Source organism: Sorex fumeus, unplaced genomic scaffold (assembly GCF_029834395.1).
Source record: "Sorex fumeus unplaced genomic scaffold, SorFum_2.1 ptg000044l, whole genome shotgun sequence".
Classification (NCBI taxonomy): Eukaryota; Metazoa; Chordata; class Mammalia; order Eulipotyphla; family Soricidae; genus Sorex; species Sorex fumeus.
The window spans coordinates 13703383-13728894 of NW_026606101.1; the positions used below are offsets into that span (position 1 = coordinate 13703383).

Here is a 25512-nt window from a genome sequence, read left to right on the forward strand (position 1 = left end):
GGGATAGGGCTGGGGGATAGGAGGGGTTGCGGGAGAGAAACTGGGGACATTGATGTTGGGAAATGTAACCTGGTGAAAGGATAGGTACTGGAACATTCTATGACTGAAAGCCAATCATGAACAACTTTGTAACTGTGTATCTCACGCTGATTCAATAAAAAAATTTTTTTTTAAACCCTGGAATTTTGATTTCCCTGAATCTGAATGAATGAAAAGAAATAACGAGTAACAATTTCAGGTAGGATATTAAAAAAACAAATAAAAACCCAAAAGGGCCTTACCCATTATACTACCTCACTGGCCCTACTTCTGAGTTTTGCATGTAAATCTAAAATTCTCAAGAACTCATGAGCTCAGGAAGAATTCACTTTGCACTAACAATTACTGCTCTCTACCTCACTGCTGATAATAAAGAACTTGGGATGGTTGGGGCTGGAAATGCCATACAGTGGGTAGGGAGAAAGCCCTGTACACAGCTAACCTGGGTGCAATTCCTGGCATCCCATATGGTCCCCCAAGCACCGCCAGGAGTGATTCCTGGGCTCAGAGCCAGGAGTTATTCCTAAACATCACCAGGTGAGGCCCCGAAACAAAAATAAAGAACCTGGATGGAAGCACTCAGAAACCTTGGCTCACATCCCCATCACTGTTTTCTTCTTGCTTAATTTGTATCTGCCGATCCCTTGATCCATCTCCCTACCTCTGAAGAAAAGCATGGCACCCCACTCATATGGCAAAGCAGATGGGATGCAGAAAGGAACAAATAAACAAAAGACAAACAGAGAGAAATCCCAAGGACCGTGAAATAATCCCTGACACGTCCATGTGAGCATGAGATGCTGTGGTTCTGAATGGCGGCCCCAACACGTCTGATCTCTGGGGCCTGCAGATATGCACCTAAACATCACCAGGTGAGGCCCCAAAACAAAAATAAAGAACTTGGATAGAAGCACTCTTGATAATAAAAAGAGACTCTGAGGAAGTGATCTGGCAAAGGATCTGTTAAGGAAAGAATGTACTGAATTTATCCAGTATGTCCACGGTCATCAGAAAGGTGCTTAGCGAAGGAAGACAGTCAAAATCCAAAGTAGGTTATGGCAGAAGAAGACCCAGAAGAGGGAGAGGTATGAGAAAGGAGTCACAGTGGGCCCAGGAATATGGAAACATCTAGAAGCTGCAAGGGTCTAGGAAACAGATTCTTTCCTAAAGCTCCCACAAGGAAACTGCCTTGCAAACACTTTGACTTAAGCCCCGTGAGCCTGAGTCTGGACCTCTGCCTTCCAGAATGGCAAACAAAGACATTCATCATGCATTAAGCCACCAAGCCTGTGATATTTGGTTACAAGAGCCTTGGGAACTTATATCCATGGCATCACAGAGACTAGGAATACAAGTTCTTTCAGACCTACCAGATGCAAGCTGTGTATTTTCAGGCCAATGATTAGCCTGTCTCTCTGTTTTCACTACCATCATAAGATTTGGGGGAGGCTGGAATTAGTAAGGAATAAATGGTGACCATTCTAAGGACCTGGGTGAGTGAACAATGAATGAAAAGAAATAATGAGTAACAATTACGTGAACTCTTGTGACTCACATTGTTCATTACAGAGCCTGAACCACCCCACAAGATAGAGGTTTTAGAATATCATCAATGTTGGCACTAGAGTGATAGTACAGTGGGTAAGATCTTGCACATGGCTGACCCAGGTTCGATCCCAGGCTTCCCATACAGTCTCCTGAGTACAGCCAGGAGTAATTCCTGAGTGCAGAGCCAGGAGTGACCCCTGAGCATCACTGGTGTGGCCCAAAAGTAAAGGAGACAGGCTTGGGGAGATGATTTAACTCACCCGCCAGCAGAACTAGGATTTACACAGTATATGGGGGCTCAGGCCCGGAACCCCATTCCTAACCATCAACCCAGTCAAGAGGAGGCTGGGAGACAGAGCAGAAGCCAAAAACCAGCAGAACGGGGCTCCGAGGCTCCTGACATCACTTTAAAGCAGCACCCTCCCCCCCCCCATCTCTCTGCCTGCACCCCTGGAGGGACTGTGCCAGTGGGCCAGAACCCCTTTCTGTCTTTTGTTTTTTTGGGGGACTTCACCTGGCAGGGTTCAGGAGTTATGCCTGGCTCTGGATTAGGGACTAGCCCCTGGCTGTGCCAGGGATCCCAAATTCAACTGGCAACATCCAAGGCAAGTGCTTAAGTCCCGTGCTTTCTCTCCGGCTTCTGTACTGGTTTGTTTGGTTTCTCTGTAGGATGGACCTGTCCCAGCTGCTGTCCAGGGTGGGGGAGAGGAGATACCCCAGACTATATTAATATTCCCTCTTTGTTCTGTTTCTTGGCTCTGGGGGCTGGGAAGAAGTAAAGCTGACATATGACAGATTTGTGTCAATATGATAGATAAAAAAGCAAGTGGCCTTATCTGAGCCACAGACAGAGACACCACTTTAAGAATCCAGGGTCAAGCCAAAGATGACAGGGATAGACGCATTTGACCAAGGTCCCCCAAACTGCTCAGGGTAAGGGGATTTGATGTACTTGGACCAAGCAAGCAGTTTTGAGGCTAGAGCGCTCAGTGAAGTGTAGAACATAAAATCCGGACCCTGCTTTTCGCCCTCATTCATCTGGGGACATGAGCCAGCCACCAGCACTTTCTGGAACCAGGTCGCTCCCTCACAGCAGGGTCATGGAAAGCAGGTCCTGGGTCAAACTCACGGATGGATACCACAAAGGAGCCCTGTGTCACAGGAATAGGAGGGCTGGCACCACTGAGGGGTGTTGTAAACAATACTCATGGTGGGGAAGCAAAGCTTTGGAAGGGTGTTGTTCAGGGGGCCAGAAGCACCCAGGCGAAGGGCATGAGAAAGCCTGGCAGCCCAGGTGAGCTGGGTGAGTGGTGCGGCGAGGGGGGGGGGTAGTGTGTGGGAGACGGCACCTTTGGTGGTCTCGCTGTCCCTGATCATGAAGGAGCCCAGCACATTGCCAGGGGCCAGCAGGTGGCGCTCTGCATCCTTCCGGCTGATGCCCTTGAAGAACCACCTGGAGGAAAGAGGAGGAGGCACATGTGAACCCAGAGTGGACAGTACAACCTCCACCTCCCTGCCCCACATGGGACACAGCCATCCTAGGGACATCAACGGCCCGCAAAGAGGGCTTAGGGTGATAGTACAGTGGGTAGTGCATTTGCTTTGCACATGGCCGACCCAGGTTCGATCCCCAAGACCCCAAATAGTCCCCCGAGCCCACCAGGAGCAGTTTCTGAGTGCAGAGCCAGGAGTAATCCCTGAGCACCACTGGATGTGACTTTAAAAAGTCCTCAAAGATTCTTTGGGGAAGAAATTGGTATTTGCTTGATTTTTTTTTCTTTTCATTTTTTTCTGTTTTGTTTTTGGGGGGTTACTCATGGTGGTGCTCAGGGTGTTACCATATGGGGTACGGTATGCAAGGCAAACACCCTATCCCCTGTAATACCACTATGGTTCCTCTCTTTTGGACAGAGGAACCTCATCCAGCACTTACTCATGGCTCAGTGCTCAGGGATGACTCCTGGTGGGACTTTGGGGACCAGATGGGGTGTCAGGAATAGACCCTGATTGACTGTGTGCAAATGCCCTCCCCACTGTAATATCTCGCTGACGCTGATATATTTTAAATGAGATGTTTTGGGGGACTGAAGAGAAAGTATGGCACGTAAGGTGCTTTCTTTGCACATGGCCAACTAAGTTTCCATCCCCAGTACCCTGGTTCCCCGAACCATACCAGAGGTAATCCCTGAGCACAGAGCCAGGAGAAAGAACCTAATACCGCTGGATGTGACCCAAAACATAGAAAACATGAATTTCTAAGCCACAAACAAGATTCTCACAATCCAGGTTATTAGGCCTTTGTTGGATGTGTGGTATACACACATTTCCTCTCATTCAATGGGGTCTTTTTGTTGTAATAATAGTTTTTTTTCACTGTGGAAAAGTGTTCGTTGTTTTGTAATTTCTATTGTTTTATATTTTTTTGCTTTCGGAGTTGAAGCCCCAAAGACACTGCTGAAATACATACTATGGTGCCAACATATGAAAAAACACGTATTTTGCGATTTCAGGCCTAAGATCTTGTTTTTAATAGTGAACTTTGTTCATGGTGTGAGAGAGTGGTCCAGTTTCATGCTTTTGCACGTGTTTCCAGTTTTCCCAGCATCTTTTTGTTTTGAGGGGGCACACCTGGCAGGGCCCAGGCCTTATTTCTGGCTCTGTGCTCTGAAGTCTCTCCTCGTGGTGCTTGGGGGACCATACGCACGACGGGGATTGTGGAGATCAAACCGGGGTTAGTCATATATCAGAGAAGCGCCTTAGGCTCAATACTCGCTCTCTCTGGCCCTCTTTCCCTTGTTTCTTTCCTTGCCTGACTGCTCCAAGCCAGTCTCTTAACCTGCTCTCTGGGTGATGCTGAAATGCTGGAATTTGCGAAGCAGCTCGTTAGGCTGCTTTCGTCTGCGTGATAACCCACCATACTCGCCTTCACTCTACCTTCTCCATTTGGCACTTCCCTTTCCCTAGAGGAATAATTCCGGCTCACGGCTGCTATGAGGTGCTCTGCAGTGGAAGGATGCTCTAAGTGAGTGTCTAGAACCTGAGAGCAGCACTCCAGATGCCCAAGGAGAAAATATAGGAGAAAACAGCAGCCAAGACACCCTCCACTCCTGCACCCAGCAAAATCGAGGGAGCGCTGGGGAGAAGCCTGGGCAGAGGGTCAGCAGAAGAGAGGACTTCCTCCTCCTCCAGTTGGGGAGTGCTCACAGGTCAGAGAGGCTTCCTGGACACTAAAAGGAGAGGGACTCCAGGATGGGGGAAGCCCAGACGTGCGCTCATTGTTACCAGATAAGCATTTTACAATCCCATTGAGCTCGAGGAGGAGGCGGAGTCAATAAAACCACAAGGAATGTCATTTTCCTCCTCCTTTTTCGTCTCCTTCAATTCCTGTATGGTTTAGTACTATCCTTAATAGTGCTCAGGAATAATTCCTGGTTGTGATTAGGAGTGACCATTCCGCCCTCGGTTTGACCTGGGGGCTCATTTGTGGTGCTGGGGATTCAAATTGGGGTCAGTGGGATGCGAGGCCAGGGCCTTAACCCCTGTACCATTTCTCCCACCCCAGGATTGTCATTTTCCAATGTCCTGATTAGCTGGTTCAGAACTGGATCTACTGTCACTCTCCCTCTCACTCAAGGCTCCTCTTTACCTTTCAGTCTCCCCTACCACACTGAATGTCTCCATCCTGGGAGCAGTGGGGAGGTCCTGAGGGTGGTTAGTAGTGTCTGTAAATGACAGATGGATAGGTGAGGAAGGAGAGATGGTTGATGGAGGATGGAAGGATGACAGAGGATGGAAGATTGATGAAGGATGAATGGATGATGGATGAACATGTGGATGATGGAGGATGGATGTATGTTGGAGGATAAAAGGACGAAGAAAGATGGAAGGATGATGAAGGATGGACAGATGATGGATGGATACATAGATTATGGAGGATGGAAAGATGTTAGAGGATGGGTGGAGGATGGATGGATGATGGATGTGGATGGATGATGGATGGATGGATGAAGTAAAACTTTTCAGAGCCAAGCTAGACACAAAAAAGAACGTGCATCCAAAGGTGAGTTACAGAGAGTCCCTTAAGAAAAGGCGCTGTGTCTCATTTGTTCTTCAGCCCCCTACCTGGCACAGGGCATGGTCACACGGTGAGATTCCTAGTTCTTGAATGGACCGAATGAGAAATGAAGGACAGGTGTGAGCTCGCTCCCATATTCAGGAGACCCTCCTTCACATGACCCATTGACTTCATCCAACAAATATGTACTGACCTCCTCCTATAGGCCAGCCTGGGCCAGAGATGTAGACGGGGACAGACAGGTCCCTGTCCTCACATGCTCCCATTCTAAGTGGGGAAGTAAACAAGTGCATCAAGCACGGAAACAAGATAATTTTTGCTAGTGTGAAGAGTTCAGAGGAGAATATGTCCAACTTCAGACTGAGAGAGAGAGAGAGAGAGAGAGAGAGAGAGAGAGAGAGAGAACGCAAGAGAGCGAAAGAGAGAGCAAGCAAGAGACAGCAAGAGCGAGAGCAAGAGCAAGAGAATGAGCGAGAGAGAGAGAGAGAGAGAGGTTCCATGTTCCACCTGCAGCCAGCACACAGCTCTCCAAGAGTGTTCCACACCCCAAGGGCCAGCACCAAAGCGGGTGCTCCCTTGGGAAGGGCGCGGGGAGAGAAGGGAACACTCACTCTTCTGTCTCCAGAGAGTTCACGTGGGCGACATAGTTGCTTGGGATGTAGCCCTCCTTCTGGGAGCTCAGGGACCGAGCCTTCCACCACTCCCCGGACCTGTGAGACAGAGTGCAAGAGGGTCAGAGGGCAGAAGGGTTCCTCCGCTCCCTGTGGGGTCCCATTAGCATTGGCTGAGAATATCCCCAACTCCCAGGAAGCTGATCGGGTCAGGGTCACCCCATCCCGGTTCCCAGCAGAACACCCCAATTTAGGGTGCGGAGCTTTCTATCAAGAGCTCCTGGAATCGGGGCTGGAGCGATAGCACAGCGGGTAGGGCATTTGCCTTGCATGGGGCTGACCCGCGTTCGATTCCCAGCATCCCATATGGTCCCCCGAACACTGCCAGGAGTAATTTCTGAGTGTACAAGCCAGGAGCAAACCCTGTGCATTGCCGGGTGTGACCCAAAAAGCCCCCCCACCAAAAAAAATCAAGCACTGAACTGCAGCTAAGGTCCATGACCCTCTCTGCCCTCATGAGCGTAAGCTTCCTTGCCAGACCCAAGGGCTGGTTCAGCGAGGTCCCAGGACCCCGGGAAGGGGGTGTTAGCGGTCGGATCCCTGAAGATGGAGATGCAGAGCCCAGAGCACTGGGAGTATGGAGCCATGCCCCAGACTGTCCACACGGCAAGTCTTCAGGTCCTCACGGGCACCTCCTGGTCTGTCTGCGTCCCTGCTGCAGCCGGGGGCTCTCATCCAGGCTGCGGGCAAGGCCAGCCTCCCCACCGACAACCAGCCTGCATTAGCCTTCACTCTTGCGGGAGCTAGTCCATCAGGGTCTCTACTGAAGCATAAAGGGGCTGGATCGGGCCGTGGAAGTCTGTAGGTCGGAGGAGGCAGGGATGGGACTTACTCCTCCAGGACCAACATCTTGTCCCCCTTCTTGAAACTGAGGTCCTCATGGTGAATGGCCTCATAGTCATACAGGGCGACCACCACATCATCGGAGCCTGTGGGAAGAGAGATACGTGGGGAAGGAGGGCCTGTGCTGTGCTGTGTGTCCTCTCTAGAACCCCCGCAGTGCTGAGGTGCTTCCCACCCCGCTGAGGTCTGCATCTGCGTCCCTCCTTAGCCCACCCGACAGCCCTCGCACTGCCCTGGACCCATGGACACGTCTGGCTCCTGCTCTTTCTGGCATGCAGGGTACCAGCCTGCAGTTACCAGTATTTCATCCACGAAACAGAACAGTGTCACAGAGATGCAGTGACCTGTGCCCGGGGGGGGGAAGAGGGGAGGGTAACTTAGGGGACACTCAAGGTTGATTTCAGGCCCCTGGATGTTACCGCCAGTCTCTCTAGTGGAGAAGCTGCCTGAACCCTCTACCTACCACAGGCCTCGCTGCGCACCCAGTGGCCACTTACCCTCCGTGGACCCCGGCGGGTTGCTGTTGTAACTACTAGCCTTCTGTAGGGAAGAAAGAAACGGGGTGAAAATCCGAGTGTGGTTGCTGCAGAAGGTCAGTGCTGACCAGGAGATCCAGGAGTGTTTCCTCCGAGCACTGGGGTTAGAGCAGAGGCGGGAAGGCTGGGGGCAGCCCCCAGTCTCTACCTACCTCCCCAAGCTGTGCGCCGTCAGCTCACATGGACCGGGTCGTAGAACTTTTAAAATAAATTCCTTTATGATTCATTATCAATTAGACCTGTTTTCTAGAGCTATGTGCCCCAGTGTAGGATAAGATTGGTTTACCCTTCCTCCCTGGCTGCAGGGAGCTGGGGTTTGTTGATTGCTCCCCCAACCTGTCAATTACCTTTGTCTCCTGATCAGACTCTGTTGACTTGTAAATACTGCTTTTCTCTTCTCCTTAAGTGCTTTGCATAGTTAACTCAGAGCAACGTCCTTTTTGTATAGACACAGGAAGAGATACACTGAGCTTGTAGAGTGGCTCTCCCGGGAAGGTCTTGCTATAGATCTCAGATTATAGTGTTCAGGCCAGATTAGCACTGTAGCACTGTCCTCCCTTTGTTCATCAATTTGCTCGAGCAGGCACCAGTAACGTCTCCATTGTGAGACTCGTCGCTACTGTTTTTGGCATATCGAATACGCCACGGGGAGCTTGCCAGGTTCTGCCGTGTGGGCCAGATACTCTTGGTAGCTTGCCAGGCTCTCTGAGAGGGACGGAGGAATAGAACACTAGTTGGCCATGTGCAAGGCAAACACTCTACCCGCTGTGCTGTCGCTCCAGGCCAGATTAATCTTTCCTAATCCTAGAAGAGTTCTAACCTAGATGTTACTTTTTGGGTCTTGACAGAATTTGTCCATGACCATGCTCTTACTTATAGTTAAGTATTACGGCGCTTTGGCCAGGCCCATTACAATGTCTGGGTAACTCACAGCTTGCCCTGGGTCCATTCAGTCCCTCATCAGGACTCTGCTTTTGGGGTGCTAAGAAGTAAGGGCTCCTGAGGCTTAAGTAAAGAGAACAGATGCCCAGGAGTGAATATCATTTGGAGTCAATTAAGTCCCAAGTTACAAAAGTATAGCATTAACTGTCTTCCTGTGTCTATACAAAAAGAACATTGCTCTGAATTAACTATGCAAAGGACTTGAGGAGAAGAGAAAAGCAATATTTACAAGTTAACAGAGCACAAAGAAAGAGGTTCCAAATAAACACAAAGGAATGGGAGCACTGTGATGGGAGTAACCCAATAAACCTAAACTCCCTGTGGCAAGGCAGAAAGAACAAACCAATGTATCCTACACCCCAGGTTGTGTAAAAATTTCCTGGGCAGAGGGGCTGGAGTGGCAGTACAGTGGGTAAGGTATTTGCCTTGCATGTGTCTAACCCAAGTTTGATCCCTGGCATTCCTATATGGTCCCCCAACCCCTGCCAGGAGTGATCCCAGAGTGCAGAGCCAAGAGTTAGCCATGAGCAACGCCAGGTATAGCCCCAAAACAAACAAGCAAAATTTTTGAGCAGAAAGGGGCCACCAGTGGAAAGTTTCACAGGTTGGTATTGGCACGCGCCCTCGGGAGCTCACTCGTGGCTCTGGATTAATGGGCACAGACTGCAGAGTGCACATCAAGGTGTGAAGAAGCTGAAAGCCAGACCCTGCCTTCTGGGCACAGTCAGTGCAAGAATCCGGGTTTCCTGGGCTATAAGTTCTGCTCTTGGCCTTGGACACCTGGGAGACACTAACTCCCCTCAGAGAAGATCCCCAGAACCAGGTGGGGGAAACCCTCTCAATCCCTTTGGGGCCAGCTGCAGGGTCTTGGGAAAGCTGAGCAGGTGGGTCCCTCACCTCACCGGGATGGAGCAGACCTGGGAGCAAGTTAGGTTCAGGGTCAGCTCAGTGTCCCCAGGGAAGGCGCCAGCGGCCGTTGGGAGGACACGAAGGAGCAGGCAGGAAGGTCAGTCGACACAGGCTCTTGTTGGCCAAGGGAAGGGCTGCGTGAGGGGCACTATGGAGGGGGAGTCGGGGGGGGGGGGGTTAAGCGTATTATTGGGGTGAGAAGCTCTGGTCAGCCGACAGGAGGAGCCATTTCCTGTGCCCCAAGAGGGGAGCACTCCTGCATCAGAGGCAATCAGCATCCCTGGACACAGCAAATAAGGGGTGAACTAGAGGAAGGACCCCAGAGGAGGAAGAAGTTCCGACTTTAGGGCTCCAGCATGCCTGGGAGTGTGACCCACTCTGAGCCAGCATCTCCCTGTGCTGCTCCCTGCCTGGTCGCGCTGAGGAGAGGCGACACAGACATGCCCGGGGCTGGAGCCTGGCACTGCGGCCACAATGGCTCTCAGGACCACCAAAATGCCTCTGTAGAAGGGGCTGCTTCTCACAGCCTCAGCCACTCCCACTGCTGTGAGCTCTATTATGACCTGGATTACCACCGCTATTACTCCTGTTGGCACCAACCCATGACTCCTGCTCTTCCCACCTCTATTACAGCCATCATTGCCACCCCCTGACCACTGCTAATCGCCATCACTATGACCACTCCATTTTTTTTTCTTTTTAGGTCACACCCGGCAATGCTCAGGGGTTGCTCTTGGCTCTGCACTCAGGAATTCCTCCTGGCGGTGCTCAGGGGACCATATGGGATGCTGGGAATCGAACCCAGGTTGGCCGCGTGCAAGGCAAACTCCCTACCTGCTGTGCTATTGCTCCAGCCATCTGACCACTCCCTTTCCTCCTGTTATTACCACCTCACCACTGTGACTACCCCCATTTCCACTTTTTTTTTGCTTTTTGGGTCACACCCAGCAAGGCACAGGGGTTCCTCCTGGCTCTGCACTCAGAAATTACTCCTGGCGGTGCTCGGGGGACCATAGGGGATGCTGGGAATTGAACCTGGGTCGGCCAAGTGCAAGGCAAATGCCCCACCCGCTGTGTTATCGCTCCAGCCCCCCCATTTCCACTATTACTGCCATTATTACCACTGCTATGGTCACCCCTAATGCTTCTATTACTACCACATCAGTTACTACCTTGATCACTGCCCCCTCCCTCCTGTTACTCCCTTCTTGTGACTCTCCCGTTCCCAAGCAGCAGCTGCCGCCTCTGCCTCTCTTACTCTTGTTTCCTGCCCGGTCTGACTGGATCCTGGCTCTTCCCTTCCCGACCACGCGGTCCTCGTGAGTCACTCCATCCCTCCTTGCTTCCTCCATCACAGTGGCACCACAATGACCGGGAGCGGCAATGGGACGACCGTGAGGAGGAAAGGTGTTGGCAGCCCAAAAGCGCTGAGACCAGCCCCTGGGTGGATTCTCCCTCTGGCTGCTCCTGCTGGCGTTTCCCCAGAGGCACGGCTGTGCCATCACCATTGCAGTTGCCAGTGGCGGCATACATGGCCAAGGTGCCGTGTCTTCAGCGCGATCTCAGTGAGCCGGCTCACGGACAGTTCTCAGCACAGCCAAAGCTCCTGCCCCATCCCCAGTGGCATTAGTCACTGGGACCTAGTCACGGGCACGCAGGCTGCTGGCCTGGGGGCAAGACAAGAATTGAGGTCTTGGGGCTGGAGCGACAGCACAGCGGGTAGGGCCTTTGCCTTGCACATGGCAGACCTGGGTTCAATTCCCAATTCCCATAGGGTCCCCCGAACACCGCCAGGAGTAGTTCCTGAGTGCAGAGCCAAGAGGAACCCCTGAGCATCGCTGGGTGTGACCCAAAAAGAAAAAAAAAAGAATTGAGGTCTTGGCCCTGAGTGCTCAACATAGATGCATCCTGGCCAGTTAGGGTGCGGCCCTTGGCCAGTCCCATCCACCCAAGTGCTTGTCCCCACGGGAAAACAAGGGGATGGAGAAGTAATTGGGGACAATGCCCACTAGCTGGTCCTCCAGACACACACCCCCCTTTACTCACCCGCTTGCCTGATATGGGGTCCGGCACATACACGGGGCTTTCTGGTTTGGTGCTGACCTGTGTTTTTGAGGCTTTGCTCCTTTCCTGGAGGAATCTGGACTTCATGCACCCCATGCTGCGGCAGAGAGAAGGGAAGTGAGCCCCCCCGTGGGGCTCCTAGGTCCCCCGATAGGTTCCCCCCTAACTTCCACCGCCCTCTGCCTTTCCCACACACCCACCCTCACCACCTGGAGCTCGGGCAGTCCCTGCCTCCCCTGGCCCATCCCACGTCCACATGTGCCCTGTGCCCCCCAGAGCTGACATGTTTTCACAGTCAGGCAACCAGGGACGCCCTGCGATGGGTGGTCTATTGGGACTACCAGCCATGAGGATGAGCGTAATCCTAAGGGGAAGCTGCAGAGACGAGGGGTGACGGGGCAAAACAATCGCCTCTGAGCCTGGCCTGGTGGCTCACACATCACCGCCCCCACCCCCAGCCCTGGGTCGCATCAGCAAAGTGGGGACAAAAACCTCTCAGGGTGTTGGAAAAATGAGAAAGCACAAGCACCAAGAGAAACTCAGCCCAGCATCTGTCTCAAACCAACAGGAAAGTAAAAGAGGAATTCGTCATTGAACCACTGCTTCATATTCGAGGACAAAGATGAGGTCACAGAACATGGTTCAAACAACTTGAATAGCCGAAGCAGCTGATGCCTGGGCTCACTTTATAACAACTTTTTATTTATTTAGTTAGTTAGTTTGCTTTTTGGGTCACACCTGGTGATGCACAAGGGTTACTCCTGGCTCTGCACTCAGGAGTTACTCCTGGCAGTGCTCAGGGGCCCATATGGGATGTTGGGAATCGAACCCGGGTCGGCTGCGTGCAAGGCAAACGCCCTCCCTGCTGTGCTATCACTCCAGCCCCATAACAACTTCTTACTTCTCCTCTTGCTTCCTCTGCCTCCCTTTCCCTCCCTTTTCTCCTGGATGATTCGGCCATTGGTCCGTTCATTCGCTCAGCAAACACGACAGAGCACTTTTCTAAACCACGAACGGGACCAGCAGGCTTTACTTTTACAGTAACACAGTGACCGTGAACAGGAGACTCGGGCAAACGAGTGAATGACAAGATACATTTACTGCTGGGTGTGACCGCGGAAGAGAATGTTACAGGGCCACACTGCATGGGGTGTCCCTTTAGACAAGGCTGTCAGGGAAGGCCTCTCCGAGGAGGTGATTGTCACCTGGGACCTACATGACCCCACGGAACCAGTCATGGAATATTGAAGGAACACGGAATATTAATGGAAGTGCCAAGGTCCTGAGGCCAGCGTGTGCTCGGAAATAGTGAGAGCACAGAGTGTGCAGTGAGAGGACAGAGTGTGCCCTGAAATCCCAGGCAAGAGGGACCTGGCTGTGACCAGGATGCCATAGCTCAGATAAGCCATGAAGAATCTGTATCGTCAATCCTAAAATGACAATAAATTGTGGCAAGGCTCAGGTGAGAGAATTATGGAATTCAATGACTCGGGGTTTTGGGGTTTTTTTTTGTTTGTTTGTTTGTTTGTTTTCATTTTAGGCCATAGCTTACTCCTATGCTATCGCTCCAGCCCGGCGCTCCAGCTCAGCTGGAGCAATAGCACAGGGGTAGGGCGTTTGCCTTGCGCACAGCCAGCCCAGCCGAGCCGGGTTCGATTCCTCCGCCCCTCTCGGAGAGCCCAGCAAGCTAAGGAGAGTATCTCGCCCGCATGGCAAAGCCTGGCTACCCGTGACACATTCAATATGCCAAACACTATAATAACAAGTCTCAAAATGGAGACGTTACTGGGCCCACTCGAGCAAATCGATGAACAACGGGAGGGCAGTGTTTGACAGTTCGACAGCTTACTCCTGGCTCTATGTTCAGGGATCACTCCTGGTGGGCTCAGGGGGACCATAGGGGGTGCCAGGGACTGGAACCCAGGCTGGCAGCATGCAAGGCAAGTGCCCTGCCCATGGTACTATCTCTCCAGCCCCTGAATCACTGGTTTTGTTTTTGTTTTACATTGGGACCACATTCAGCAGTGTCAGAGGTTCCTGGCTCAGTGCTTGGGAATTGTTCCCAGTGGTGCTTAGGCAGACAAGTGGTACTGGGGATCGAACCCAGGCCTCCCACAAGCAGAGCATGCACTCAGTCCTTTGAGCCATCTCCTTGGCCCTCACTGGTTTCTGAAATAATCCCACTGGCTACTGGATGGAGCATGAGCTATGGGAACAGGGCACTGAGCCCCACTCACTGCAGAACACCTTCATTTGAGCCTGAACTTATGATATCTGACCGTGGCAGCCACTCTCAAAATTCAGAAAAGGGGGGAGGGCTCACTCCTGGCTCTGAGCTCAGGGATCACTCCTGGTGGGCTTGGAGGACCATATGGGGTGCCAGGGATCAAATCTGGCTGCATACAAGGCAAGCACCCTACCCGCTATCACTCTGGACCACAATTCAGGACATTTTTGAAAATTGACAGATGCTGTTAATGGGTAATAAAATTCAAAAACCCTCAAGAAAACCACATTGACCTGAGTAGAGTCAACTCTTCATTGCACAAGCAACAGAAATATTTCATTTCTTTCCCAAAATGCATGCCGGTTTGGGCTAAGCAGACAGGACCCAAGTGACCACACACTGAAGTATTTCCTTGTCTCTGCAGTCACACTTTCTTCTAAGGCAGTGAGAATACAGTTAGACTCATCTTGTTAAACACATATATAGCGCCGGAGTGATAGTACAGCGGGACAGTTGGTAGGTCTTGTATGCAGCCAACCCAGGTTCAATCCCTGGCATCCCATATGGTTCCCTGATCCCTGCCAAGAGTAATCCCTGAGCATCACTGGGTGTGGCCCAAAAACCAATAAATAAATAAATAAATAAATTAAATTAAATAAACACATGTTTGTGATCTAAGAGGGGGAAAAATCCCAGATTCCTAGGGATAGGGACATTATTTAAAGAAAGGAAAAAATAAGATGAGCCTTTTTTTACAAGGAAGTATTTGTCTGCCTTGGTAGGATATGGCAGCTACCACCTCCTGATATTTTCAGTTTGTTTTGGGGCCACCTCAGGTGGTCAGCTTCGTGCAAGGCAAACACCCTCCTGGCTGTACTATTGCTCTGGCCCCTATCACCCAATTAAAGAGGTTTCTATTTCATTTTCCTCTTATCAAGTGAGTATTAACTTGGATTTCTGGAGTGCCAGGTCAAAATTATGGTAATTAATCATTACTTCATAATGTTCTTTTTGTTTTTTAGGTAGTGCTCGAGGCTCTTTCCTGGCTCTGAGCTCAGGGATCACCCCTGGCAGGGCTTGGGAGACTACCTGGGGTGCCGGAGATCAAACCCAGGTTGGTCACATGCCAGGTAAGCACCCTATCTGCTGTACTGTCACTCCGGACCCACACTATGATGTTCTTGGAGGCATTCAAAATCGAAACCCACACCTCTTTTTGTTTTTGTTTTCTTCTTTTCCTGTAAGATATTTATTGAATTTGTTATGTGAAGTATGTATTATATAACTAAATAGTGGATACTAATCACATACATTAAAATATATTCAGATATTTATTGATTTTATAATACTTAGCATTTAAATAAGATTGCTATCTATTTTTTTTATTAGTGAAACACCATGAGGTACAGTAATAGACTTACAAATTTTTGTGCTTGGGTTTCAATTATACAATGATCGAACACCCATCCCTCCACCAGTGCCCATTTTCCACCACCACGGGTCCCAGTATCCCTCCCACCCCCCATTCCCCCCATTCCACCCTGCCTCTGTGGCAGGGCATTCCCTTTTGTTCTCTCTCTCCTTTTGGGTGTTGTGGTTTGCGAAAGAGGCAATGAGTGGCAATAATGTTTGGTCTATAGTCTACTTTCAGCATGCTTCTCCCATCCTGGGAGGATCCTCCCAACGCCCTTTATTTGGTGCTCCCTTCTCTATCTGAGCTTCCTTTTCCCCTAGCACTTGGCTGGCCTCCACGTCATGGAGCAAAATTCCTGGTACTAATCTCGGCCACTCCTGGGTGTTAGTCTCCCATTTTGTAACTTTATGTTCCCCAGATGAATGCAATCTTTCTGTGTCTATCCCGCTCTTTCTGACTCATTTCGCTTAACATGATACTTTCCATGTAGTACCACTGCCACACCTCTTTTTGATGTGCCCCAGATTCTGAGTAATAAAGCTGCACCTTGGGTAGTGTTAAAATGACACAACTTCTTTTGGGGGCCTGGAGAGATTGTACATTGTGTTAAGGCACTTGCATTGCATGCAGCTGATCCCAGTTCAATCTCCAGCATCTCATCTGGTCCTCTGAGCTCTGTCAGGAGTGATTCCTGAACTCAGAGTCAGGAGTAAGCGCTGGGCACAGCCGAGTGTGTCCCCTCAGCAAACAACAATAACAAAATGACATGATGTTTCCTATTGTGGTCAACAACAGGGTGTCTGGGAAGGGCCTCACTGGGGGATGTTGGGCCACTCTCTTCCCCGATGCGAGCAACCACTTAAGGATTCGTCCCCATCCCATTTGCATTTTGGACTGGGCCAAAGGATCCTGGGCCTCGCTTAGTTAGAGAGAGGGTGGACTCCTGCCAGCCAGGGTGCTGGCACGCGCTGAGCTGACCTCCAAGCAGGAGACTGGTGCCCAGCACATACTATAAAAACGGTCACCACGACCCTTTCGCTCTTTTTTTTTTTGCATCCCACCCAGTGATGCAGAGGGGTTACTCCTGGCTCTGCACTCAGGAATTACTCCCGGCGGTGCTCGGAGACCATACGGGATGCTGAGAATCGAACCCAGGTCAGCCGCGTGCAAGGCAAATGCCCTACCCCACTGTATTATCACTCCAGCTCCGACCCTTTCTTTTAGCGGCAAAGGCGTTGCTGCCCTGGAGGCCAAAGCCAGGCCACTTGCCGTTCCTTAGCCCTCCAGTTAGGAGATACAACACTGGAGAAGCTTTTCCAAGCAGTGGGTCTAGGGGGCCAGGAAGAGAGCGCATAGCTAGTGTGCTGTTTATCGCAGCTCAATCCCCAGCAACACTGAGCACTGCCAGGAGTGACTCCTGAGCCAGGAGTTATCCCCGAACACCACCAGAAAACCCAAAACCAAACCTAAACAAAAAGATGCAAATAAAATCGGGAATCCCCATGAGCCCTATGTCCACACGGGCCAGTGTGCTTCTCGAAGGCCACCTATCAGCAACATGCACTGGAATCAAATGCAACTGCTTCCCTCCAGAGGCTACTGAGCTGATTTTGTCTACCCTCCCCTTCCAGGAAAAAAGAGAAAGAAAATCATGCAGAGCCCTTCGGCCAATCGACCTTGAAGTGGACAGAAAGCATCTGCAATTCCATTGGAGGCTGTCACAATCTCCCTGGGTGACTCCAGCGCCCCCTTGTGGTGATCGTGCCCAAGCGGGGAGCCACTGCAGCTCAAAGAACCAGGCTACTGACGGGGAAGGGAGGCAGCTTCAGAAACGTTCATTTTCACGACCACGAGAATTAGAAATGTGAGCTATAAATGTAATTAAACCTTTGATGCAATGCCACCCTCTTTTTCTAAGTAAAAAGAAGCATGTGCATTCGTTTTAAGATGATGTTTTTTCCCCAGGTAAACATATTATTAACTAGCATAAGCGTGATTCTTCTTTCACGTTATTAGTGTACTTGACACTTGTTCTTTTCTCCATACTAAGTCTTCAAATCCCGGTGTGTATTGGGGTATAGTGTTTGGCCACACCCAGCAGGACTCAGCGATTACTCCTGGCTCTATACACAGGAGTGACCCCTGGCAGAGTTTGGGGGAACCCTACGTGGTGTCGAGGATTCGAATTGCAGTCCATGGGACGCAAAGTAAGTCTTAAACCCTGTCCTGTCTCTCTGTACACAACCCCCGCAACAGACTGTCCTGTACATATCCTGCATGCCACATTTCAGGAGATCCTCAGGGGCCCTAGTGCTCAAAGCTGCTGTTATTAACAGGAGCAGGCACTTTCCAGGACTGTGACTTGTCGGAGACTGGGCTGGCTCCCACCTGTGTCCCCTTGCCTGAGCTCTGCCTGCACACAGCAGGGACGCGGTGTATGGCTCACGGGATGCGGCACAGGAGAGCTCCTGTGCGGTCTAACGTGAAACTATCCAAATGTGGTTTCTGCTCTGGGGACTGAGCAGAGGAGGAAAGACTGGACATGGGGAAGTACCTTCCAAAGCCACATCCAAAGAAGTTGTCAGGGATGGTCACAGAGAGCTTGTGAAGTTACCTTTTTTTTTTTCTTTTTGGGTCACACCCGGCAATGCACAGGGGACACTCCTGGCTCTGCACTCCTGGCTCTGCACTCAGGAATTACCCCTGGCAGTGCTCAGGGGGCCATATGGGATGCTGGGCATCGAACCCGGGTCAGCCGCATGCAAGGAAAAGGCCCTACCCGCTGTACTATTGCTCCAGACCCTTGTGAATGAGAAAAGCAAACTGCAAAACATACAGAACATGAGTCTATGGGGCGGGGGGTGGGGACGGCAAACCTGACTGGCGGTGCTCAAGACTCTCCTGGCTCTGTGCTCGGGGATCACTCCTGGTGGTGTTTAGCTGGCCGTGGGAAAGGCGAGCACTCTGATCCCCATGCTCTATCTCTGGCCCGTCTCCTCACGGATTCTTGCCTCCTCTTGGGCCACACTGGACCAAAGGAACCAGACATCCCAGGGCCTAAGAGCCTGGAGCCTGCATTTCCTACAGTTCTGCAGGATAATTTCTTATACACTCACATCAGAGACCCACCAATGGAGTGGGGTGAGGTTTCAATAGTTGTCTTGGGAGCCTGGTTCTGGCCATCTTGGGAAGGTCAGTTCCCCACCTGGAGCCTGGCCATCTTGGGAAGGTCAGTTCCCCACCTGGAGCCCCCTTAGCTTCCCTGTAAACCGGGGGCTGCCACACTTCTCAGGCTTGGCCTGCGCTCCTGCAGAGCAGGGATGTGAAAGGCTTTTTCAACAGTCCAGAGCACACACGCTTGTGGCTCCAGACCAGGGTCTGAGAGTAGACATGGTCTGCCCCGCTGCTCAGCCCTTGCAAGAACACTTCCTCAGATCAGGGCCAAACCCCTGAGACCAGTAATTTGCTCCTCGCCCCCACAACGTCATTGCATGAGAAGAAAATGAGAACATCGATTGATTCACCTCCCCCCTACCCCAATCAGGGACTTCCCATAGTCCCAGATTGGCTGCTGGGGCCCCGGAGCCATCTCCTGCTCCTCAGTCAAGGCCCCTCCATGCTCTGGGCCTCAATTTCTCCAAAGAGGAAGTGCAACATGATGGTTTGTTCTTGAAAGGGACAGCTGCGGTGGGGCTCTGCAGAGCCTCTGCACCCTCTGACTTTCCCTTGGGGGCCACCTCTCCCTTCTTCTCAAGTCAGAGACCTGGGTAGACTGGAGTGCCACCCCTGTCAGTGACAGGGTCCAGCCAGAGTTGCAGAAACAGCAGCTGAGACGGGCAGGAGAGCCAGCCCTGGCCAAGGAGAGCGAGCCGCTGAACTCGGGCTGGAAGAGAGAACTGAGTGACCAAGCAGAGCCGTGAAACGCTGAAGCAGATTCCCGAGGCCTTGAATGCAGCCTGCCTGCGGCAGAGACATGCGTGGACTCATGGACTCAAGCAGGTTCAGAACCTGCTTGAACCTCTTCGAGTTGGATTTCTGCTCCCTTAAGCCTCAAAGAGTACGAGGCATCAGAGAGCACAGCAGGACAGAGCATATGCTTTGCATTTGGGAGGGCTGGGTTTGATCCCCAGTATCGGAATCGCCTGGTCCTGAGCACTTCCGGGAGCAACCTTTGAACACCGAGCTGGGAGTAGCCCTTGAACACCTCTGGGTGTGGCCCCCAAACTAATTTTTAAAAAAGAGTAAGAACACTGCTTGGTACCCAGGATATTCTTGCAGGAGACTGCAGTTGATACTCAAATGTAAATGATTTCTTGATGCCCAAAAGTAGAGAGAGAGTATGGGGGAAACTGCCTGCCATAGGGGTAGGGGGAGGGGTGGGATGGGGGGGGATACTGAGGACACTGGTGGTGAAAAATGGTGGTGAAAAATGTGCACTGGTGAAAGGATGGGTGTTCAATCATTATATGACTGAAACTCAAACACGAAAGCTTTGTAACTGTATCCCACGGTGATTCAATAATAAATAAATAATTTTTGAAATGTAAATGATTTGTGATAAACTTTTTTTTTTAATTTGAGGACTACCCCCTTTGGTTCCTCGAGCCCACCGGAGTGATCCCTGAGCTCAGAGCCCAGAAGGAAGCCCTGAGCACTGCCAGGCATAGCCCTCAGCCTCTGCCCCCTGAAAAAAAAAAGAAAAGAAAAGGCTGTAGCCCCCTGACACAGCCCTGACGATGGACCACCTAGATCTCCCAGCACACAGAGCCGTGTGGACCGAGAACCCTAGCTGCTGTGCATGGCCACCGCTGACGCCAGGGCGAGTTCCAGGCAAGGACCGGGCTGCAGGGATACTGAGAGGACCCTGAGCTGGCAGGCTTCCTGCCAAGTTCCCTCATCACTGCACTGCCATCTGAGGCATCTCCTCTCTCCCTTTCCCTTCCTGCTTCATTCGGAGTCAACTCCACCTTCTCCTCAAGCTGGCCTGGCCTGGCCTGGTTTCTCCCCCAGGTATTCTCTCAGACAACTGCAAACAACTTAACTCTGGTTCTAGCTCTCTTCTCTACCCCAATCTTAATTTTTTTTTTTCCCTGTCTGGAAAGGTTTATGCTTTACTTTTCTTTTTCTTTTTTTTTTTTTTTTTTTGGCTTTTTTTGGTCACACCTGGCGATGCTCAGGGGTTACTCCTGGCTTTGCATTCAGGAATCACTCTTGCTGGTGCTCGGGGGGACCATATGGGATGCTGGGAATCAAACCCAGGTGGGCCGTGTACAATCAAACGCCCTACCCGCTGTGCTATTGCTCCAGCCCCTATGCTTTATTTTTTGAGATTACCTTTTATTGAAGTTTTAAAGTTGGAGAGAGTGCAAGAGCTTCAGGTATTTACCTGTGTGCAGTCCCCCAAATAAAATTACTATTTTGTTGGGTTTTTTTTTTTTAGGCCACACCCAGAGGTGTTCAGGGTTTACCCCTGGCCCTACGCTCAGGGATCACTCCTAGTGGGTTCAAGAGACCATGGGAGGTTCTGGAAAAACCCAAGTTTGCTGCATGCAAGGCAAGCATTGGTCACCTAGTAAAACACTAGGGTATTGTCCTTGCTCAAAATAAAAATATTATGGGGGCCAGAAGGCAGCTCATGTGCCCTTTCAATGCCTGCACTGAAGGCAGAAAAGCAAAGATGACAGACATATGTCACTCACCTGTAGTCCCCCCCTCTATAGGTCACCCCTCTGCCTCTGCATTTACACATGAGCCCCTTCGCTCCACCCCTGCCATTTCCAAACTACTTCGGCATGTGCAGCTCCTGTCCGAGAGTTCTCCACGGTCACTAGGGCCAGCTCTGCCCATGAATTTGTCACATGAAAATGCTAGGGAAGTAACCACCCTCCCCCACAGTCCTCCATGGCAGGGCGCGGGTGTATCTGCCGGTCCCCGCACCCCGGAACCCACTGGCTCACAGGCTCCTTGTGGCCTGAGCATCAGGGGAGCCCCGTGGTAACTGATTTGATGGTGACCCCGCCATTGGCCACCTCCTCTTCTCTCTCTCACTTCCCCACTCTCCTACCACGGCCTTCGGTGACCACATATGTTGTGTGGTCCCAACAGGTCATTCATGCCTTCAGTGGAACATGTGTGGCAGGCCACGCCAGCTCTGTGTATGTGTGTGTGTGTGTGTGTGTGTGTGTCTGCAGTGAACATCATTTCATTAACGCCATGTTCTCAACCCTTTGAGCTTTCTTTGGCCTCTCTAGGGTCTTCTTGGTTGGAAAACTCCAACTAAAACTCCACCTCCCCTACCCCATGCAAAACAAGTGTTACTACTGCACGTGTGTTATCACCAAAGGACTCACCATGGGAATGGTGAGGTGACATCCCGTCAATTCCTGTATTTTTTCTTTTAAAATTCTTTTTTTTTGGGGGGGAGCACACCTGGCGATGCTCAGGGTTCCTCCTGGCTCTACACTCAGGAATTAGTCCTGGCAGTGCTCGGGGGACCATATGGGATGCCGGGGTTTGAACACGGGTCAGCCGTGTGCAAGGCAAGCACCCTACTCTTTGTACTATTACTCTGACCCCCGATTCCCATTTTACACATGAGGAAGTGGGGACTCAGAAGGTGAGAGGTTGGGCCCAACCCATCATGACCTGGAGCACAGTGCTCGAACCCAGCTATCCCTGACACCCGCTGGTCTGTACTCCTCTGGCAGAGATGAGAGTGCTTCCTGCTCTCTCTGCTGCATACGTGTGTCCTGGGTCACAGGATTTAAGGACAGAAGGTCAGTTTGGGGGGGAAATGGAGAAACAGGATGGGAGCAAAGTGCCATGGGAGATTATTAAGAAAGAGGCTAAGAGCGATGGTACTACTAATTTGCTGTGTGACTTTGGGAAAGTTCCTTACCTTCTCTGAGACCAACTTTCCTTTTCTTTTATGTATATGAAAGAGCAGGCCTTCCTTTATGACAGGAAGGCTAGGGCTGGAAACTCACAGGGCTTTAGGGAAACATGGGGTAATGACCTTGAGAAAAGTGGTCCAGACAGGGTGGTACTAACTGGACAGCTCAGGGGGAGCCCAGGAGCAGACACCTCTTTGGCTTTAACAAAGTTGCCCTGAGCAAAGATTAGGGGAGCGAGGGCGATGGGGTGCTAGTCTGAGGGCTGTCGCCTTCCAATTTCTCAGCAGAAGAGAGAAGTTCTGACTTCTGTGTTCTTTCTTGATTTTATTTTATTGTTGTTGTTGCTGTTGTTGTTGTTATTATTATTATGGTTTGGGGGCCACACCTGGTGATGCTCAGGGGTTACTCGTGGCTCTGCACTCAAGAATCACTCCTGTTGGTGCTCAGCGAACCATCTAGGATGCCGGGGATCGAATCCCGGTTGGCTGCATACAAGGCAAATGACCCCCCAAGCCGCTACCGCTATACTACCACTCCAGCCCCTCTCCTCGATTTTATTCCTTTTTTATTTTAAGTTTTTTTTTTTTTTTTTGCTTTTTGGGTCACACCCAGCGATGCAAAGGGGTTACTCCTGGCTCATGCACTCAGGAATTCCTCTTGGCGGTGCTCGGGGGACTATATGGGATGCTGGGAATTGAACCCGGGTCGGCCGCGTGCAAGGCAAACGCCCTACCCGCTGTGCTATCGCTCCAGTCCCATCTCTCCTTGATTTTAAATGTGGCAACTTCCTTAAAAGAATCGCTGTGTAGAGCCAACTGATATGGACTTAGGGGCTAAACTAACTCCACAAAGGAGAGAAGTTGCCCGCTGTGAATTCAATATCTGGAGACCCAAGTCTATGCCAGAACCCCCCAAAACATTTACAAATAATTGCAAATTAGATTAAAAATCCCTGGTTAAATGTTAAACAAACCACAGTGACTCCACCTTGGGACTGGAGGGATAGTATGGGGGTTAAGGTGTGCACCTTGAATGTGACCAACTCCAGTTAGACCCCCGGCACTGAAGAAGGTACCCTGAGAACCACCAAGAATGAGACCTGAACACAGAGGCAAAAGTAAGCCCTGAACACAGCTGGTGTGATCCCAAAACCCAATCATCCCTTCTCTAAAAGAAACAGACTCTTCTTTCTTTTTTCCTTCATTTTCCTTTCTTTCGATTTTGGGGGCAGTTCTCTGGGCTTATTTTGTAGATCTGCACTCAGGAATCATTCCTAGCAGTCTTGGGGACCATATTTGGTATCAGGGTTAAAACCCAGGTTGACTATACAGCAAGGCAGGTGCCCTCCTCACTATACTATTTTTTCCAGACCCGAAGAAAAAAAAATTAAAAACTCTTTAAAAAAAAATTATAGGGGTTGGGAGGGAAACTGAGAACATTAGTGCAGGGAACTTTACACTGGTGATAGGGCTATGTTGGAATACTGCATGCCTGAAACTCAAGTACAAATAAGTTTATTGTTCATATAACATACATTATATTCATAAAACACATTACAGCCTTAGTAAAAGTATAGGTAAAAGGTAAAGGCCCTCCCGTTGATCGTCGATTTGCTTGAGCGGGCCCAGTAACGTCTCCATTGGAGACTTTGTTGTTACTGTGTCTGGCATACAGAATACTCTCGGTAGCTTGCCGGGCTCTCCGAGAGGGGCGGAGGAATCGAACTCGGGTCGGCCATGTTGGCTGCATGCAAGGCAGACACCCTACCCGCTGTGCTATCGCTCCAGTAAAAGTATAGTGCATCCAATATGTGGAATCATGCCTATCCATTACAAATTCAGGGGCCAGAGCAATAGCACAGAGCATAGAGGTTTGCCCTGCACATGGCTTACTCGGGTTTGATCCCCGGCACCACATAAGGCACCCAGACCCACCAGGACTGGTCCCTGAACGCAGAGCCGGAAGTAATCCTTGAGCACCACTGAGTGTGGCCCCCAAACAAACAAACATACAAACAAAAAATTCAAGGATATAGAGTCCCAGAGATTTCCCAGCTAAAGCACCTGCCTTGCAAGCAGGTGTGTCTCCCAGTGTTGCCCCGTGCTGAGTGAGACTCTGGAGGCTCTCTTTGTGCCCTGATGCTCTTCTCTCTGAGACACCTAGTGCAATGAGTGACTTCCGGCCTCCCCACAGACAGGTGTGTGAGCACTGAAGGAAAAGGGGTGCACAAACACTGAAGGACTGTACCCCGCCAAACACCACAACTACCTGTGCAAGCTGTGCAGGTAGTGAACTCAGTCACCACCACGGCATCCACAGAGAACAGGGAGTACGGGGACTTGAGGACATTTTAATGACATGGGAAATGTTTGTAATGGGATGCAACTTGAATAAGTAGGATACAATTTGTATCTGTGGCATTGTCCTAATTGTGTTCAATTTAAAAATGCATGAAAAAGACTAAAAAGATACTACATTGGGGCTGGAGCCACAGTGCAGCAGGAAGGGTGTTTGCCTTGCACAGGCTAACCAGAGTTTGGTCCTAAGCATCCCATGCGGTCCTCTGAACACTGCCAGGAGTGATTCCTGAGTGCAGAGTCAGGAGTAACCCCCAAGCATCTCTGAGTGTGACCCAAAACACGCGAAAAAAGGACACTAATTTTTTGGGGGGTTACCCAGGGATGCTCAGGGGTTACTCCTGGCTCTGCACTCAGAAATTATTCCTAGCAGTGCTCAGGGAACCAGATAAAGGTGTCGGGCATCCATCCTGGGTCAGCCACAGGTAAAGCAAACACCCTACCCACTGTATTATTGCTCCAGACCCAAAAGACACTACATTTTAAAAAGCCAATTGAAAAAAAATAATTTTTGCTCTTCCATTGTTTGAGCATCTACTAAGTGCCAGAGCCAGGGAGTTAATTTGCTGAATCTCTTTGTCCTTCTGCAGCTGAGAATGTGAGAACTCGAGGGTGGCCAGGAGGTTAACAAAAGCAGATTTTTTCCCCTTCTGCCCCAGACTCCCTGGCCTCCCCATTCTAGCAGGGCTCAGCCGTCCTCTTACACAAAAAGAACATAAGGGTTCCCCGCTCTCGGGGAGCCATCTAGGCTTGCAGCCTGTCCCCCAAGAAGTACTGCTCATGACAATACATCCAACAGATTGCTGCAGTCCACTACTGCATATAGTGGGCAGACACCTGGGAGAGGCCTAATGTGTGCCCACAAGGGAAAGAGAAAAATGCAGATGGTCACCCACTGGAACACCAATTTAGACGGAATGGCCTGGACCTGGATTTCTCCTAATAGATAGATTCTGACAACAGAACATGAGGAAACAGCTAAAATGGAAAGCAC

General features: G+C 50.7%; 1 protein-coding gene across 1 annotated transcript in view; it reads right to left on the bottom strand.

The window, feature by feature from the left end:
- The window catches only part of HCK (HCK proto-oncogene, Src family tyrosine kinase), a 49312-nt gene that overhangs the window by 21107 nt on the left and 2693 nt on the right, over positions 1 to 25512 (bottom strand). Inside the window, exons 2-6 of the mRNA XM_056121680.1 lie at positions 11610 to 11724; positions 7674 to 7716; positions 7166 to 7262; positions 6274 to 6372; positions 2937 to 3040 (exon numbers count right to left, since the gene is read on the bottom strand). Coding sequence (XP_055977655.1) covers positions 2937 to 3040; positions 6274 to 6372; positions 7166 to 7262; positions 7674 to 7716; positions 11610 to 11723 — 457 coding nt within the window. The 5' untranslated portion in view covers position 11724. The remainder of the gene's footprint in view (positions 1 to 2936; positions 3041 to 6273; positions 6373 to 7165; positions 7263 to 7673; positions 7717 to 11609; positions 11725 to 25512) is intronic.